The sequence below is a fragment of the Alosa alosa genome, chromosome 21, assembly GCF_017589495.1.
Source record: "Alosa alosa isolate M-15738 ecotype Scorff River chromosome 21, AALO_Geno_1.1, whole genome shotgun sequence".
NCBI classification, from domain to species: domain Eukaryota; kingdom Metazoa; phylum Chordata; class Actinopteri; order Clupeiformes; family Clupeidae; genus Alosa; species Alosa alosa.
In genome coordinates, this window is record NC_063209.1 from 5,896,706 (window position 1) to 5,914,983 (window position 18,278).

General features: G+C 46.4%; 1 protein-coding gene across 6 annotated transcripts in view; it reads right to left on the reverse strand.

Annotated features, from left to right (window-relative positions):
• Positions 1 to 18,278, reverse strand: part of gria3b (glutamate receptor, ionotropic, AMPA 3b) — an 85,964-nt gene that overhangs the window by 10,473 nt on the left and 57,213 nt on the right. For all 6 annotated transcript variants that reach the window (XR_007192144.1, XR_007192145.1, XR_007192143.1 and 3 more), the window contains exons 7-12: positions 17,377 to 17,544; positions 16,889 to 16,993; positions 14,875 to 14,982; positions 12,595 to 12,801; positions 9,455 to 9,828; positions 6,875 to 7,073 (exon numbers count right to left, since the gene is read on the reverse strand). Coding sequence is in view for 3 of the 6 variants with exons in the window: in XM_048231163.1 (XP_048087120.1) it covers positions 6,875 to 7,073; positions 9,455 to 9,828; positions 12,595 to 12,801; positions 14,875 to 14,982; positions 16,889 to 16,993; positions 17,377 to 17,544 (1,161 nt within the window). In the remaining 3 variants the exon portion in view is untranslated. The remainder of the gene's footprint in view (positions 1 to 6,874; positions 7,074 to 9,454; positions 9,829 to 12,594; positions 12,802 to 14,874; positions 14,983 to 16,888; positions 16,994 to 17,376; positions 17,545 to 18,278) is intronic.

Genomic DNA, 18,278 nt, shown 5'->3' on the forward strand with positions numbered 1-18,278 from the left:
AAGTATCCCCTAATATACACTACTTAAAACTGAGACTACTCAGAGTATTATGAACACTGCATCATGTTTAACAAAACAGATCCATTATCCTTGACATAACTGACAATGTGCACTCCATTAAATTATTTCGAACCATCCATCATGAGCCAAGGGGTCAGTCTGAAAAGACAAAAAGGACGCGAGCGAGCAGTATCAATCAAGCGGTAAACAGCACAAATGCCGAGCTGATGCCAATAATTCATGAGATATTTAAAAGAAATAGATGGAAAATTCCACCGCGGATGCCAGCGGAGGACTCAGATGCTGGAGCTGACGTTTGCAAAATGTTGGAAGGACGCTAGCTGGAGGACGACGTCCCCGTGGTGCCAGGGATATCTGGAGCTTGTGAGGCAGCCTAACGCAGCATTCCCCCCAAAATCCACAGGGATGTTTACAAAGGAGATGGGGGTAAAAAAAAAAAAGAATCTGGCATTGATTAGTGCAGGCTGAGACAGTGCTGCCTGCAGCTTTATGAAGTCAATTCATCAATATCAGAGTGAGGCGAGTGCAACAGCAACCTAAAGAAGCCTCATCAGTGGCTGGACCGAGAACGGCAATGAAAAAAGGAAAACACCGAGAGGGGGTGGGGAGACTTGGATGTGGAGTGAGACTCGGTGAGAGCGTCTTTCTCAATGTGATCGTCCACATCCATTAGGCAGCCATTTAAAAAAAAAAAAAAAACTTGATTAGAAGCCATGAATCAAACGGGGCCATCGTTTGTTGGAGTAAATTACACAACATTACCAAGCAAGGCCTACTGTGCTAATGATACCCCCTTTACTCCTCCTAAACACCCAGAAGACACACAGTGTTTAGCTGTGTTTTCTAAGCATTTCCGAGACGGTGTCTCTGGGAGCCTTGCGGTCAGTGTTTACTTTCGAAAGCTTCGTCCCCTCATTCCAGCACAAACAGAGATTTTTCAGGGGATTGTGGGTAGGCCTGATAACAAGTCTTAAGATGGAGAGAGGGGACAGCGTGACAGATCGTCCAGCGTCGACCGAAACCACAGACAGAGGGTCCGTGAGGGCTGTCTGGGCGAGGGAGAGAGGGGCAGTCCAGATGGGATCTCCACTGGCCTCACATGCACCCGCCCTCTTAGCGCTGCCAACCCAACACTATGCTATGGCTATGCAATTCCCTCAGCCCAGTGGAGGTCGTTTTGCCAACCTCCCCAGTGGGACGATGGTATGCACACACACACACACACACACGCACACACACACACAGACTTTCCACTCTTTTTGAGTGTGACGGTAAAGACATTGAAGTGACAGTGGCCAAACTTCTAGCTGCTTTTTTGTCTGGTCAGGGGGAGGAAAATGGCAGCACTACTGCCTGACACAGACAGGCAGCGGGTAGCAGGAACATGGTGGGTTAACTGAGCCCCTCAGCCAGGCTACACACAAGCCACGCAGCACCTGCAGGCAACCCAGCTTGCCTCACTGTCTCTGAAGCCTAAAGGTCAATAAGAGTGCCTGCCGCTAACACTGCACCACTAACACTGCACACCAAGCTCATAGGGCAAATGCACTGGAGAGAAGCGGACTGCCATCTTGGGTTTTGTAAAGTGACCTCATACAAGGGGCATTTCATCCTTCATCCTCAAAGCCTAACAGATCTGCGCATCATTCTGTGTTAAAGTCAACACTCTGTAGAAACTGCACTACAAATGTTTACTTTCTGCGTGGCATAAAACGCATGACTGCTTTGAAGGCGGGGGAAGAGATGAAAATCTTGGGGTTGGTGTGAAGACAGGCTGGCAGTACAACAGTGGAGCGTTCCAAATAAACATAAATACAAACACATAAATCTACGAGCCATCTGCGCACATATATTTCCTCACTGCATTATTTTGTGAAGTCAACTACTATAACACGGTGTTTGGAGTGCTAACCATGTTTGTGCTGTCTGCTGTGAAGGAGAGAACTCAGAGGAAAAGAAACGCAAGGGTAAAAAAAGAAGTCCAAAGTCATTGGCCTGCTCAACATTAATACCCTGATAATCTGTATTGATTGCGAGTTAGTCAACCTTTTTGTGGGCGCTGCCCAAATAGCCTTCCTCCCAAACAGGCGAGGAGTTTATCCGATGGCATTGCAGGCTTCTTTCATCATGCTCGCTCCCTCCCCTGCCTCTCAGCCTCTGGGCCCCGCCGCTCGAAAGCGTCCGTAAAACATTACAGAGCTTCTCTTTCAACTTGACTTTTTTACTTTCATATTGTTGAGTTTCAGGACATTAGCGCTGCCGTGGCAACTATGAAATGCGCTGCCTCTACCTGTATCGCAACCGCGCAGAGTGGGAAAAGTTAGGGCTCTAGAGGTTTACATTGTCATTGATGTGCATATGCCTGGAATCCTAAATGACGGGCTTTGAGTCGCAGTGCTTGAAGCCAATAACTTGGGCTCCGTCTTACATGCTGTAGTTCTGTCTTTCTGTTCTTGCTTAACAACCCCCCCCATCGCTGTGGTTTCAGTTCATCTGGTGTGTCACATGGGCCTCTGAAGGGACCCGGTACCATTTGAAGGTTATGTCTTGTTTTAGACTAGCTCGTCACTGCTTTTGTCAGGTTCCTCTCGGTTGTGAGAGAGCTGACCCTTTCAGCGGTAGCACACGGAAATAATTCACAAGGGAGACAGTAATTTCCGGACATCCTCGACGCTCCGTTTTATTTATCAACCTGTTAACATTAGTCATCCCCTCTTTTACAGCCATCATCTTTACGCATTTCATTTTTGAATCTTTTCCATCTTTTATTCTAAAAAAAGACTCTATGGGGGTCCAAAAAAAAAAAGCTGACATTACATTCTCTTTTATCGGTGCCGCATACTGTTTTATATAATGTATAATAAGTTATAGTGTCCCTATACCGTAATTGTTCAGTTGTGAAATTGATTTTCACGCTCAGGGAGGTGAAAGAGATCCTGCATCAAGGTTCCTGATGTTCACTCTCTACCTGTTATGCTATGCATAGGGGGGAGACCAGGGCCCAGGAATAATACATAAGCTGTGGGAGCAAATGTGGCTTTCCTTCCACCCACATTTGCCATTCATTATTGTAAAGCCCCTGAATTATGCAAGGAACATGAAAGGTGGTTTGATGGTCACACATCTCTCTCTAAAAAATATGGATCAAATATGTAAGACCATGCCCACCATTATGAAGTATTTAAACTCTTTGGTATGGTTTTAAAAACCCATTACATTGTGCACAGCTTGTACTATAAAAAGGGACTTGGATACATTCAGTCAAGTCAAATCAAATGCCTGGCTACGTAGCACAGTGGCAGCTGTGGGTTGTGTAGGTACAGTGGCCATAATATGAACAGACCTATACAATCATAAGCAGAGACTGTGGCGAAGCAGACTATTTTCTAAGGCTCTTTTATTAGTATGGATGTGTTGTGCAATGCTGCCGCGCTACGGCTGCCGCTGGTGCCGGGGGGGAAGCCTGGCGGAGTCTGCAGTCCCGCGTCGGTTTACAGGGCGCTCCATGGGAGTCTCTACACCAGCTGGCGCCTTTTATTTGAGGGACAGATGCAGGCGCCTTGAGGGGCTATCGATCAGAGATAAAGTCCTTCTTCCTCCCTCCCCACCGAGAACACGCCTGCATCTATCAAGCATTTTTGTGTGTGTGCCTTCTTTTTTTTTAATGCTAGTGGTGCTAGACTGATGATTGTCAGCCTGAAGAGGTAAAGAGCTTCGGTCGCAAACGGCCACCTTTCCCTGCTAAAGGCGTGGCGCCCGCTGTGCAGGGGGCGAACGAGCGGGCTGGCACTCACTGGCCAAATGAGGACAGATTAGGGTCTACCTTGGCTGCCCAGCGGTGCTGGAACATGACAAGTAGAGAGACACCCGGAGGTGGACGAGTGAGTTATGTCCACTCCGGAGCCCACCCGGGGGGGTCGGGTCACTCCCGGGAGCTGCCACCAGTAAGGCATTAGGACAGCTGAGGGCTCCCAACATGGCTGGATTTATGAGGCGAGTGAAGCAGGGATAAGAGCAGACACAGAGACCATCTAGGATATGAAGCGTCGTTTCACAGCATCTGATCTTTATGAAAATGTGCTCCAGTTCCTCTTGACGTATGTGATTCAGCTTACTCAGGGGAGTTTGCGTTGGCAGTTTTTTTTCCCTCCATAATATGCTTGGCCACGGAGTGGCCCGCTGTTCTCGGGGAGGTTAACTATCTAACCTCAGGAAGGTGTTTAATGACCATTCTGAGGGCTCCAACGCCGGGGCCTCTGGGTGCACCGGTATGAGATTCACGTCCTCCCGAGCGTGGCGGGCAAATGAGAAAAATGGACTGGAATCTCCCGTCGTGCGTTCCAGGGTGGTGCACCCTGGGTAGTTCCTGTTGTTATGGGCGAGGTTTACTGTGAGGGCAGGAGGTCCATCTGCTAAAAACCATGTGATGAATACTCCACTGATCTACACACAGCTCATGCATGAGCTGCCCCACATTCTGCTTGGATGTGTCAAGTTTCTTCGTGACAATGTGAACACATGCAACGTGTTTCACACACCAACAACTTTGGTGCAAAAAAAAAAATTGAAATGAAATAAAATGAAATACTGGGCAAATACGACAAGGAAAAAAATGAAAGAGAATTATGTCAAAGGTGATGACATATGTCTGGTTCAAAATGCTGTGTCTCAGTTCATATTTCCAGCTGGTCTCTGCCGTATGGGTCTAATTAAACCAGAATGTATTTCCTGAAAAACAGATCTAAAATAGGACTTGTGCCTCCATTAATCAGTGTTTTTTTCCTCGTCAGCCCTCTGCAGTTTTAATTAAAAGTCCCCTGGAAAAGCAGTTCACACATGTCATTTCAGATTTGAAAGCTTTGAGTGTAACTAGGGCACTCATTATATAGAAAATGTGGAATCTGCAAGTCCCTAACCGCCCCATCAGTTATCTCGCACAAACCTTTAATGACATGAAAACAGCCTGCCATGCAGACCTGGAATCGACATAACTCTTTCAAGTGATGAACATCAACACAATGTTACAAGGCACATACGAGCCTCTGACACCTTTACACACACGTGAAGGCTTTGAGCGCTCAATATTTTCTCACTCTCTCATCAGGCCGACTTGACAGTGTATTTGGTTATCTCTTACCCCCTTTCATTTAACTGTTTCGAACGTCAACAATATTAGCCTACCCATACACAAACTTGCATGAATATAAATATTTTGTATACTATAGCATCAAGTTTGTTATTCACCTCAGAGCAGTTTAATCAGTATGAACACATTACATTAGCTAGATAGCAGTCAGCTGGAATGAGCATGGCCTGATGAATCAGAAGAATTAAGTTGCATGCTGGGTATAACCACATCAAAGGAATATTAGGTTGCAGCTTCAGATGTTAATAGAAGGCTTTCATTTTTTTCCCATCCATGGCATTTTGAATCCCCTGAAGAGTTGCACTGTACTGAGATGGGAGGAGGGCCGCGCCTCCCCTCGTCTGACCGTTCCAGAGAGTTCATTTTCTGCTTTAATTGCAGCGGCGGTCCTGCCGAGGCCGCTGGACATATTGCTTACTTCATCTTGCACGTCTCTCAAGCATGCGCGCTGACCCCAGAGGCCCCTTTTCATCAGGTCCAATTTGCTGGCCAAGTAAAACCAACTAATTATATTTGGTGAGTTGACCTCTCTGCGTGGGAGGATGAGGGGCCGGTTTTGATGAGGCCTCGGCTTCCGAGCCGCACCTCTCAGGCACTCGGGGCCCTGCCCATTATTTTAGTCTCTCCCCGAGGCGCTACTCCGTCCAAGGTTGTCTATAGCACCTGGCACACAACTTGCATAAAGTTACAGCCAGTCAGTTGGGGCCAGGTGCTGCGTGACGAGAATTCGGCAAGCTTTTTTTTTTTTTTTTCACCTCTCCCATCTCTTTGCCTCGTTTCCTGTTAATTAGAAGCTTGGCCATTAACCTCTTTTCGGGTTCACCACGCCAACACGAAAAAGGCTACGGCCTCGCAGATGCATCTGCCGGTCGGCGCATAATAACCTGGCTGCTCCGATAAACCTCACGAAGCGACGAAACTCAGTGGGAGATCATCTCTGTTCGCCTCTTTTCACTTGCAGCTCTATAGGTGCCTGATTGACAGTGTGATGGTGGGTGTCAGTCGACAGTGATGGAAGGTGTCTTGTCTAACGGTCTGGCCCATCACCGCAGCTAATCACGTTCTCAGGAGCCCCGCCGGCTCAGCGCTCCATGGAGCTGGGTGTGCCAATCACCAGATCCCCCAGCACCCGCTTTCAACGTTTGCTTTTGCCAAAACCGCAGCTCTCTCAACACCACGGATGTCGCGACTGCGGTAAGAAATCAACCTCAGCCTTGTTTTTCTTCCAAAAAATAGTGTTTACAATTTGAGCAGCAAAATATGCCAGAGCGATTCGCTAGTTTTCTTTGAGTTGCGTGTCAAGCTTAAGCCTCATGTTAAAATTCGATTAAGGCGATAAGGCAGTGTGCTGCTCAGAGGTGCCGCATGTGTCACTTTAAGTGTCGTATTTGCAAACTTCACGAAAACAAAAACACAGCAAGGTGAACTCGAAACAAGAAGGTTTTTTTTCCAAAGCCACAGAACAGCATAACTGGATTTTCATCTCTTTCTCCAATTTAAAGTTTGATGTCAACAGAGTTATGAAAGCGGTGCCAGTCAGATAGGAAAGTAATTGCATAATGTGGCTTCATACTGTATATATTAAAAAACAATGTTGCTACTCATAAATCTACTTTGATCTATGATATGTGCAGACTTCCAATCATGGTGCACTTTCTATTATTTCATATTCAGAGAGGAGAGCAGGAGCATGGAGCAGGAACTCACCCTAAAGAACTCTTTTGTGGAGCCTGAATCCAGAGTTCCATAGGCAATCTCTGTTTGTTTGGCGAGATCCTCTGCGCTCTCAATGGGGGAGACCATTCGCTCCACAGTGAGGAAAGCAGCAAGGTTGGCCGTGTAGGACGAGATTATGATGAGAGTGAAAAACCACCAGACGCCTCCAACAATTCTCCCTGACAAGGACCTGAGAGAGGGAAAAAGAGAGAGAGAGCGAGAGCGAGAAAGCGAAAGAGAGTGCGAGAGATGGAGAGAAAGAGAGGAGGTGGTGGTGGTTGTGGTGAGGGGGTATATGGGGGGAGTTAAACAGACAGATGGAAGCCAGAGAACAAAAGGGAAGGTGTGTTAACACTCATCCACCTACACTCAAAAGAGAAGCACAATTAACTCCAACAAAAACACAGCTGCTTGCTTTCCATTACACCTCTACCTTTCCCTGTGGTTACATCTAATAGTGTGCTGTAATTTTTACCCCCTCTATGCAATCACACACTGGATCCGTCTTCACTCTGCAATAAAACAACTTCATCACAGAGTAGATTACGGTATGGTGATTAAGAGCTAAGTCAGCATGGGAGGGAACACCTACTCACAGAAAAATAAGATGCTGAAAAACACCAAAATCCCAACAAGCAAGCAGTAGGAATGTAAAAACAAGCGCACACAAGCAGTCTGAGACACACACACATAGCAAGTTTTGAGAGCAGTACTTTCTTTCCTAATAAACTGTGTACCGCTAAAATGGGTGGTGAAAGCAATCAGTAGGTATGGACTTCAGAGGGAGCATGATAGCCTGTCATGATGGAAGACACGCCGCTGTCAAAATTATGCATGTCTTTGACAAATTGATAAAAGATTTACACCACACACAGTTTAATCGACACTGTCATTAGCTTAGCGCCGCCATCCCATTTAGGTCCCATTACAGCACAGAACTCCTCCACAGCAGCTCTCTGCACACCATCACTCTGAGCTCACATGGGCAGGGGGTGCCCAGGCAGCAGGGGCGCAAACAGAACAGGCAGCATGGGCGCAAACAGAACAGGAGTTTATTTGAAGGAGTGTGCCTGGGCCATGTCACATCACAGACATCGTTTCTGAGTGTTTTTCCCCAGAATCGTATATTAACTGGACCATATTGATACTGAGCTTTTAGTAAGTGCTGCCACAAAATCTGGATTTTATTGTCTGTTAGCATTGAGTGCCAAACATAAAGATGATTGAAACAATTAATCAGTGATATATTATGTAATAAATTTCCCTTGTTTTGGACGAAGTGACTCTGTAAACAGTATTTTTTTTTATCTTTCATAAAATCATGATACACACTAATGTCACATTATATTGCAAAATATTAGTAGCCAATCCAGTATAAATATTGGATTTCGAATTAAAATGTCAGAAACGGCTATTAAAAAAGATTGAGCATGTCATTCAGCCACATGCAATATAGTGCTTTCCCAAGTAGCAGTAGAGCAGAGGAGAGCATTACCAATTATAGTGTGATAGTACTGTACTAGCTGCAGTACTGCACAGCAGTAGTATGAACCAGGAAAAAGGATTTTTAGGTGTTTAGCGTATTCAAGCATCAGACACCAACATGAAGATATACTGTAACACACGGAGGCATTGTGATGTTCACATCATATGGCCTTCACTGTGCACATGAATTCTTCCAGTAGCCATTTAATGAAATATACAACCAATATCTCCCTTGCAGTGATGGGGAAACAGTCAGTCTGCAATATGATCTATGACAACCTGGGCCACAAAGGACCCCTAATTAATCAGTATCTCACCACTGAGGCAAAAACAGCTTGAGCAACCATTCTCCTTTACAGGCACAGGCACAGTGCTGTGAGAGGGCAAGGCCAGAGCGACCAGTGATACATGAACAGAGAGTAGGAGCAGGGGACAGAAAACAGGGGGAGCGAGAGGGGAGAGAGAGAGAGAGTAGAAGAGAGTGAGAGAAAGAGTGGGAGAGAGCGAGAAAAAGAGAGAGAGAAAATGCCTGGCTTTTCAAAAGCTATAGTATAACAAAAACTAGCAATTACAGCCATCACAATGCAGGGCTGTAAACTTCCCTCGCAGCTGTCAGGCAGGTGAAATGAACTTTTTTGAGGCTCTTTTGACGCACATTTAAAACAGCCAAATGGAAGCACGACAGACCAGAGGAGACCAGAGAATGCATTAACCCAGCTGGTAATGCTGCTGCCATATGGCACTCAGGAAATGGCAATTCAAACACAAAAAAGCAACCGCCGCTGATGATCAGTGTGTCATAAACCTGAGAGAGAGAGAGAAAGAGAGAGAGAGAGGGGAAGATAAGCATGGCTGCTCACTCTCATCATTGTGTTAGAACCTCTGCGACGAGAAAGAGAGAGAGAGAGAGAGAGAGAGAGAGCTGAGCGGATGAGAGGAAGAGAGGAAGAGAAAGAGAAGACCCCTCCCCACTCTCGGCTCGGCTGGTAGCCACCCACCTGCATTACCGCCTCTGCGATGAGAGAGAGACCTGAACAAATGAGAGGAAGAGAAAGATGACCCTCCCCCCAGCTGCCGGTCACCCACCTTGGAGAGATATCGCAGCCCTGCTGCATGAAGGCCCCCAGGGAGAACCACAGGCTGTTGAAGATCCCAAAGTCGTTGGGCGGGTCGGGAGGCGTCTGTGGGTCTTTGGTCTCGTCCTGCTCGTCCAGGTGCCACTCATAGGGGCTGAAGCGACTCACGAGGAACAACACCACGCTCACGCCAATGTAGGCGAAAACGATGCACATCCAGATCTCGTAGGCCAGAGGATCGAGGAAGGAGAAGACGCCAGGCTTGGACTTCTGCGGCTTCTTGATCATGATGGAGATGCCCAGGCTCATGAACGGTTTGGAAAAGTCTATGACTTCCTCGCGCACCAGGGTGATAGTCAGTGGCGCGACGGCTATATCTGCCCTCTGGAAACAGGAACACGTACAAGCATGCATTAGTCCACCCCCCACTCTTCCTCCCCCGCCCCACCCCAGTTCAGCAGCCTCGTCAAAGCTGCACACATTTGCATTTTCTCACAAGAAACTGCAACTGCTGATAACAAGCTAATTACTTTTGAGAAGAGCTCTAATTCTTGCTGTGGTGACTCTGGGGGCTCTTGGTAAAGCGTGGGGACTTCATTGCTTTTTCATGATATTTGACTGGGCTTTTACAGCACATTTGTTAATGCTTATTACTTTGGAGGATGTCAGATGAGGTTGTGAGGCATCCTTTGCAAATCATTCCATGTGTGTGAAATAGCAAGAAAAGATAGAATAATGAGAGTGAAATTAAAAAAATGAGTTTTGCAGCACAAGATGTACAATTTCCTCTGCAGAAAACCTAAAGACTCTCTTTTCAGGAAAAAGCTCTAGCTACAAATTCAATATGTACACAACAAAAATGTATTTACTACCGGGTATTGATTATTTTGCGATAAAACAACACTAACTTTTCATATTTCAACACATGCTGTAAGTCAACCATACCTACGCACCAAGCATAACAAGCAGCAAACACATAGTTTTTCTCACTGTAACCAGTGTGTCAGGCTGTTAGCTATTTATTATCTATAGTAAGCACAGATGATATGGACAACCCACACATCTTGGTTCTACTCCATCCTGCAGCTTGGTCTGGCTTTCACTTGGAGCCTCTGCCCTTGGGCGACCCCTGACTCCTGACCTGTGACCTCTGACTGCTGGCAGGGCCTGATGTAGAGGCAGGCTCAGGGCCCATGCAGGGCTCTGCCAGAGCTCACACCCACACCTCCACTCCGAGCCACTGACTTACGCCTCGGGAGCCCAGAGTGACAGGTGTGATATCGGGTTACTACGCAATACACATGAAACTATAAAAACACAATTACGTATGGTGCCATCATGGCTCCCTGGCTATGAAGTGACTTGTTGTACACCAGGGCACGGTGACATGAACTGAGTAGGAAGAGGCAAAAACACAAATATCTATTCCTACAGAGATGACCTGTAGGAATCTGCCGACCGCAGAGTTCCAATAAATCACAGTATAATTTGCATATAAATAGCTAATTAAGGATTTATGGTAAGTGATTTATTCGTAATGCAGAAATATGCTTCAAAATCTTATCATGGCACGCCATATGAATAATTTCAGATGATCTTTTTTTCGAGGGGGCAGTACATACTTGCACTACTGTAAATGGATTGGAATGGGAATCTTGTTGATGGCTTTAATATGGGGGCGTTGAAGAGAAAAAAAAAGAAGAGCCAGACAGACAAAACAAAACGCAGTGACATAACCCACTCTACATTTCCCCATCAAATCAAATCAGCCAACTGCTCCCTCAAGTGCTTGTTTTATCATCTGCATGTTTCATCTGCAAGAGCTGTCGCCTCCACACCCCCCTTCCCACCTCCCTCAGCTTATGGCTTCCTCCCAAAAAAACCATCCTCACGTCCCACTGCCACAAACGGGGATGAACCGCTTTAGAAAAGCACAGGAGGAAAAAAATATAATTTGAACACCTCTTGTATACTTAGACAATATTACCGCCTCAAGTGGTTTGGTGATTCATCAAATACCAGCCTCTTTGCCTGGGCAGTGGCTCGTGAAGGGCACCTCTTTGTTGTCACATTGTGAACTCCACATTGATTACAGAATACATTTGAAACTAAGCAGCTTCAAGAACAATCTCTTTCTTTTGCTATTTGTTTTTTTTGGCATTTGGCAAGGTCAACCTAAACAAAACAAAAATATGATGACTGCTAACACAGCTAAAAATGATGACATTCGTTTCCAAGGTAGCTGCACAATGGCATCACATTTTGATCTGCTTCATCTTAACAGCAGGCACAGCAGCTCTGGATCAATCCATAACAAAGACGTAAAAAATCAGTGGTCATGGACCTGCCCTGTCAGAGACATACCGAAACGTAATGAATTCAGCGGTCAAGAGGTCAAATGGCATAGCAATGATTTGTCTTGACTGTTGGTCATAAAAATATGAATGCAGAAATGCTGGGTGATTTCTTGATTGAGAGGTAGCAGATTCCCCCCACCCCCACCCCCATCCCTCTGATAGCCAGTGGGTCTGCCTATTTTTGAGGATAATTTCTGCTGTTAGGGCCGTCAAACCAGGCAATCTTTCTCACTGATGGTCTGGAAATTGAACAGATGAGGTAACCTAACCCTCATGCATTTTGGATATGGCCCTCCATCGGTTAAAAAAAATTGTCAGCGATGGGAATTGGGAATGATTTCAGTGGGCTCCCAGCGTTTACGGGCATCTGAGACGCCTTTGACAAATTTAACTCAGAGGCGGGGCCCCGGTCTCGGCTGTGAGAAGGCGCTCTCCGCTGGAGAGGGCCGTGGAGATGAATCATACAATGGCATGCTGTGATGGAGTGGGTTTAAAAAAACAACAACAAAAAAACAATCACGTGGGGAGCCTTTAGCTGGGCTTCACGCCCCATCTGAGAAACCAGACGAGCCGGCTGCACTGCACGCGTGCAGAACAAACCTCGGTGGCCTTGCGCACCGCCGCCCGCATACCAGCCTGATTTGCTCGTCGCATAATTAACTAACCCTGCGTTTGGCTGACCACCTGATGTGACTCAGAAAAAAAAAACGCTATTGAGATGAAAAAGGGAAACAAAAAAGGCGGCTGAAGAGACCGCTGCTGGGGGTGACCCTTTGAAGTGACCGGTACTCACCCCATAGACAAGTTCACCCACCATCCCGTTCCACGTCTTGGTCTCGGGGTCCCTGGCGCCATACTTGCCGTCCATCACTATGGACAGCTGGTACTTAATGCCCACATGTTTAGCAATCTCAGAAGCTAAATCGACACAGTAGCCTTCATACTTTTCATTCCCCTCCAGACGATCATGGTTTTTCTTGTACATCACATACGGGGCTTCCTGTTAATCAAACATACACTGGTTTATTGACACTCATGCACGGGCACAGACAAGAGCCCCACAAAACCAACAGCTGACTGCCTCAAATGCATGCAGGCATGCTTAGATTACAAACAGTGCACACATACATACATCATACATACATACAAACTTGCTCTCTCTCTCTCTCTCTCTCTCTCTCTCTCTCTCACACACACACACTCACACACACACACAAAAACACACATACACACACACACACGCACACACAGACAGACACTCACACACACACACATATACAAACACACAAAAGGATAGAACATCAGTGGCAAAAGCTGCAGGGAGAGGTGCTGTCGAGCCTGAACAACACTGTGAGCACCTCACTGCGTCACGCGTCAGCCGAAGCCAGCAGCCCCCACCGAACGCGCGCCGGCCGCTTCCAGATGAGACGGGTTCCAATCGGGGCTCGAAAGCCGACGCAGGCAAACAGACTGTTTCCTACAGTAATGGGGGTTTGGTGGCGGCGGCGGCTCTGCATGGTGGGGAAGGCTGTTGGCATCAGCTGAGCATCTGAGGTGGAGCGGAGGTGTGTGTGGAGGGGGGAGGGGTGGGAGTGGGGGGTGCAGGTGGTGGGGTCGGGGGTGGGGGTGAGAGGAGCAGCGTGGTGGTGGGGAGGTGGGGGTGGGAATGGGGTCTGATTCATAAAGTAAATGGCGACCAGAGGGAGAAGGGCTTTCAGAAAGTGCTGCTACTGATTTCAACATCATCAAGCACATTGCACCAATGCGCAGGGAGGCCGTATCATTCCAAAATAAATTAACTAAATGATATATAAACAAACAATCAAACAAAAAAACAGAACGACAACTAAAATACAAACGTCAAATCAAAACAGGAACCAAAAGCAATAATTAAGATCTAATGGGCAAATACCTTGTAAACATACAGAATTACACCAGGAGAATACAGCAAGCTTGTTGTTGCTTTTTTCCCTCCTCTCATTTCAAACACTGCTGCAGCTTGTTTTTTTTCTGTGCTTTTATCTTTCTTTCAATCTTTTTTTTAGAAAATCATTACCAAACAGAGGGGCTGCTCACAGAGAGAGGACACATCCTATTAGAGATAGGGACAATTAGGATGCCAGTGGGGAAAGCAATGGCTTTGTTTGTTCTGTGCTGAATGTATCTCTCACCTCACACAAAAAAAAACCTTTTTGCTCTGTGTTGTTAACCAACAATCTTTCATCACAGGAGCAACTCCAGCCTGTTACATCCTTTCCTTTCACAGCCAAACAACAAAGTAACAGTGCCATGAACCAGAAAAGTTGTTTGTATTAGCTTCAGCCTTCGCCACATACAGAGCAATTAACAGGCTGGCATGATTGTTTTATGATGGAGCAAGGGGGTCAGTCATTATCATTGCCGCGCAAATGCTCCGCTGGAAAAGCGTTAAGGAGTAAAAAGTGTCCTGACCTTTGCCTCGGAAGTTTAAATGGATTGAATTAATAGAATTAACCAATAGAAACCTCCAACAAACGCTTCGCACAGCACTCAGAGATCAGAGAATGTCACATTTCAGCACAGAACACTCCCTGGTCAATGTAAAACAGATTTGAGTGAGGGCAGCGAAACAAATGCACGCAGTGGATCGTTTCCCTCCCCCTAATTTGTTTTTTCCATGGAGAAACCATTGCTTTTCTTTCTCCTCACGGTGTTTGCTTGTATCCAGCATGTCATCGACCATTTACTTGATGGACAGACAGATATTGTTCTACTTACGTATGCATTGAATGTTTTTTTTTTTTTTTTGATGGAGTCAACTCAACCATTACCACTACCAATGCCGTTATTGTGATGTCACTGCTACGACAGGCCACTGAAGTATGAAAAATCAAAATGCTTTGGCACCCACACGGATACAGTTGAAACAGTCCTGGCTTTCAGACTGTTTCAACATGTAGTGAGTGGATGGAAAGCAACACAAAAAGAGATGTGTTTCTACCCGCCCAAGACAGAATGTATCAATCCTGGAATCAACACCTTGACCTTGAGAGGCAGAACTAGTGAAACACTTAAAACTGCATGGAAAGTGTACCATAATAGTAGTGACCACAATTGTTCGGTTTTCCACTGGGGAGGAGTCGTTGGTGACCTGCGGGTCCATTATAGATACAAAGCGCTCAAACTCGTTCCAGTACCCGATCTGAAAAATGGAAAACAGGCTTGTTATTTTCAACGTTGACGAGACAAGCATTACACGTCCCCCTAGCTGCCCTGCAGTTTCAATTCTCTCTCAACATGGCGACAGTGCTGTAGGGGTTTGGCTGTTTGGTACGGGTGGGGTGTGATGTGGTGTGGTGGGGATGGGAAGGATTTTCCAGGATTTTCAGCACAAGCCATTTCAGCTCTGTGTTCATTAAAACAGCATTAGCTCGCGCTATCACAACTACTTAACTGACGAGCGGTCTGCAGATAGCACGGGACTCCGGTGTGGTTCCGGTGGCCCGCTGAGTCGCGGCGTTATCTGGGTCTCGGATGACATTTGTTAAACGGGCAGAATGCTTACAGTGGGCAAGCGCTTCATTGTGACAGCGCGGGCCGAGCCCTGCTCAGTCCGACTCAAATCATCAGCAGGAAATGGCTAACAGCAATAAAACAGCGCTGAGCAAACATTTATCACTCTGGAGCTCATAACTTCCCTCCCTCGTATGGAGGGGCAGTGAACCAACAGATGGGTCATTGTGAGCCCCGTAGATAATTTAACAAATAAGGATACTGTAGAAACACTGAAGCAGCAGTCCGTCTATTTTATCACCCCACTTTTTTAATGGCTGTACACAAAGCCCCCCCGAGCCCGCCGGAACAATATGTCCCTTGATTAAAATCTTAACCTGTGCCTGCGACGGCCAGCCTGCAGATGCGGCCATAAGCTGCCAGGCATCACTGGCTGAGTGCAGACCTCATGAGGCTTTAGTGTGGATAACAGAGCTAGTGGATGATTGGTTGGGGGTGGTGGTGGTGGTGGAGGAATAGAAGTGGAGAGCTGAGGCAGCTGAGGTGGCTGAGGCCCTGGAATGTGGCGCTGGAACAGCAGGGGCAAATATCTCCTCATGAATCACCCCGGAACAGCAGGGGCAAATATCTCCTCATGAATCACCCCGGACAGCTGCTGCGCTGCCACTTCTCATGCCTCCCTCTCGGGGGCCGCAGCGTCATCGTCTCGGCCAAACTGGTGACTTCACACTGCACATGTGTGTCATCTGCACTTGAGTGGGTGGGTGGGTGTGTGTGTGTGGGTGTGTGTGGGTGTCTGTGTGTGTGTGTGTGTGCATGTGTGCCTATGTGCGTATGTGCATGTGTTAGTGTTACATCTGGACTATATCCATAGATTTATTCTGCCAGTGAGTCCAATAATGAGCTGCTGCGACATACATGCGCTGACACAGAGCAAAGATGTAAGGATGAGATTAATCACATTTCCTATTAAGTAAAGGAACACGCCATTATGCAGTTCCTAAAAGACCAGCCTTAGGTTAGTGGAACGCTTGATAATAGAAACTCTGTATTCAGCCGAATGCTTTTCTAACTCAGCTGTAGGGATGTCTTGACAGCCATTGGGCTTGGTTTTTAAAAGTGCTTGTTTTTTTTGTTTTTTTTTGTCTTTTTCCCCGCAGTGCGCATTTGACCTGCAAAAAAGGCAATTAACCTGCTTGTGATTCGAGGAGCCTGGCTAGATCTACGGCAAAGAGTGTCTTGGCCTGGAAAAAAGGCTCCGGCCGATAATCTAAACAGAGGCACACACAGCACAATGGCTTGACTACTGAAATAATCTTTCTCTTTTCCCTTCCTGGATTGTCTTTGAAAACGAGCATCATTTGGAACAGGTAACCATATCCCATTTTTTACACAATTCAAAAAGAAATGGAACAACATAAAGTCATGTAGTAGTCATACAGTACCTTTCTCTAGAACAGCTATTTTTCTCCACTGACAGTTTGGAAGCAGGCCTGTTTGCAATCTTACTGTACACTGACCTCTGCTCCCAATTTAGAGAGCGCGTACAATGTGTGGGCAGTTGAATTTCAGAGGCCAGCCGAGCTTTTACTTACCTTCCTTGGCCCACCTGATTTCATCTCATACACGTCAATGGTATAGTTTGATCTTCGACCGAAGCTGTCAAACTGGATATTTCCAGTCATACCTTGAACTTGGACCTGCCGGAAGGTGCCATGGAAAACAACAGCAAAGCGACAAAAGGAACCAAAGATGAAGAGAGGAGAGTAAAAAGGTAAGAGCAGAGATTAAAAAATGGAGTCATTTACATAAGTATGATTACTGTGTGGCACTAGCCAATGGGGCCGATAAACTCCCATCTTAAAAAAAGCCCATGAGAGCTTAGAGCAATATTCATGTTCAGCTATGGTTGATTTTGAAAGCTACTGTAAGAGAAAAAGGATATAAAAAAAGTAATAGACGGAGAGATAGTGAGAGAGAGAGAGAAAGAGAGAGAAAGAGAAAGAGAGTGTGTGTATGTACAGTACTATATGTCTCTTAGAGAAAGGGTGAGAGAGGGTTTGGGCAGCCTTGGCCCTCCTACCGTTTTGAGGGCTCGCTCAATGTCGATGCCTTGGCTCCAGGGCACCGCCGGGTTAGCCAGGCAGTCGCCCGCGCTGCCCCGCCGCGACACGTCCACCCGCTGCCTCCGCAGGTAGCGGAAGGCTTCAGCGATCACCAGGATGGCATCGTAGGAGAGCGCAGAGGTGTACTGCACGATAATGAGAGATCACGTCTGCTGTGCGCCGCAAGCACTCAGCCACAAAATTACACACAGCAAGACAGGACTGGAGAAACTGTTGTCAAACAACTGAGCCATTTACGGAAGAGTGCATGGTGTGGTATTGTGCTGTACCTGTACTCTTATTACACACTCAGATCTATCTCATGAGACATAATGTATATAATGTATACACATACAGTGTTGGGAAATGTTGTGGAGTAATGGCAAAGTAATGTAATGAGTAGTGTCACAAATTACTTTCCACAGGGACTATATAAGCAAAGTGATAAAAGTAATGAGTGATAAGTGCAACAGTACCATTGGTAACGACCCCCAACACGGTATACAGTATGTGAATAATCAGAAAAGTTCTGGTAGAGTTTTTGTCATGATTTGGTAGCAGGGGCGGTTCTAGGGGCGGGGCCACAGGGGCCCGGGCCCCATCTGAAATCTCATTGGCCCCTGACTGGCCCCTGTACCGTCAATCATCAATAAGTGTCAAACTTGTTGAGAACGACGATCAGAGATGCAATTCCATTCCCAAACAACTGGTGGCAGTAATGCACCTATGAAGCTTGAAAGCTAAAGCACACAGTGAACTGTAAAAGAAAGAAAACCGATACATTTGGCTCACGGAAGTATCAGCTAACGTGAAGAACCAATACATTTGGCTAAGGAAAGTATCAACTAGAATTTGTGAAGAACCGATGGCAGCGTTTCAT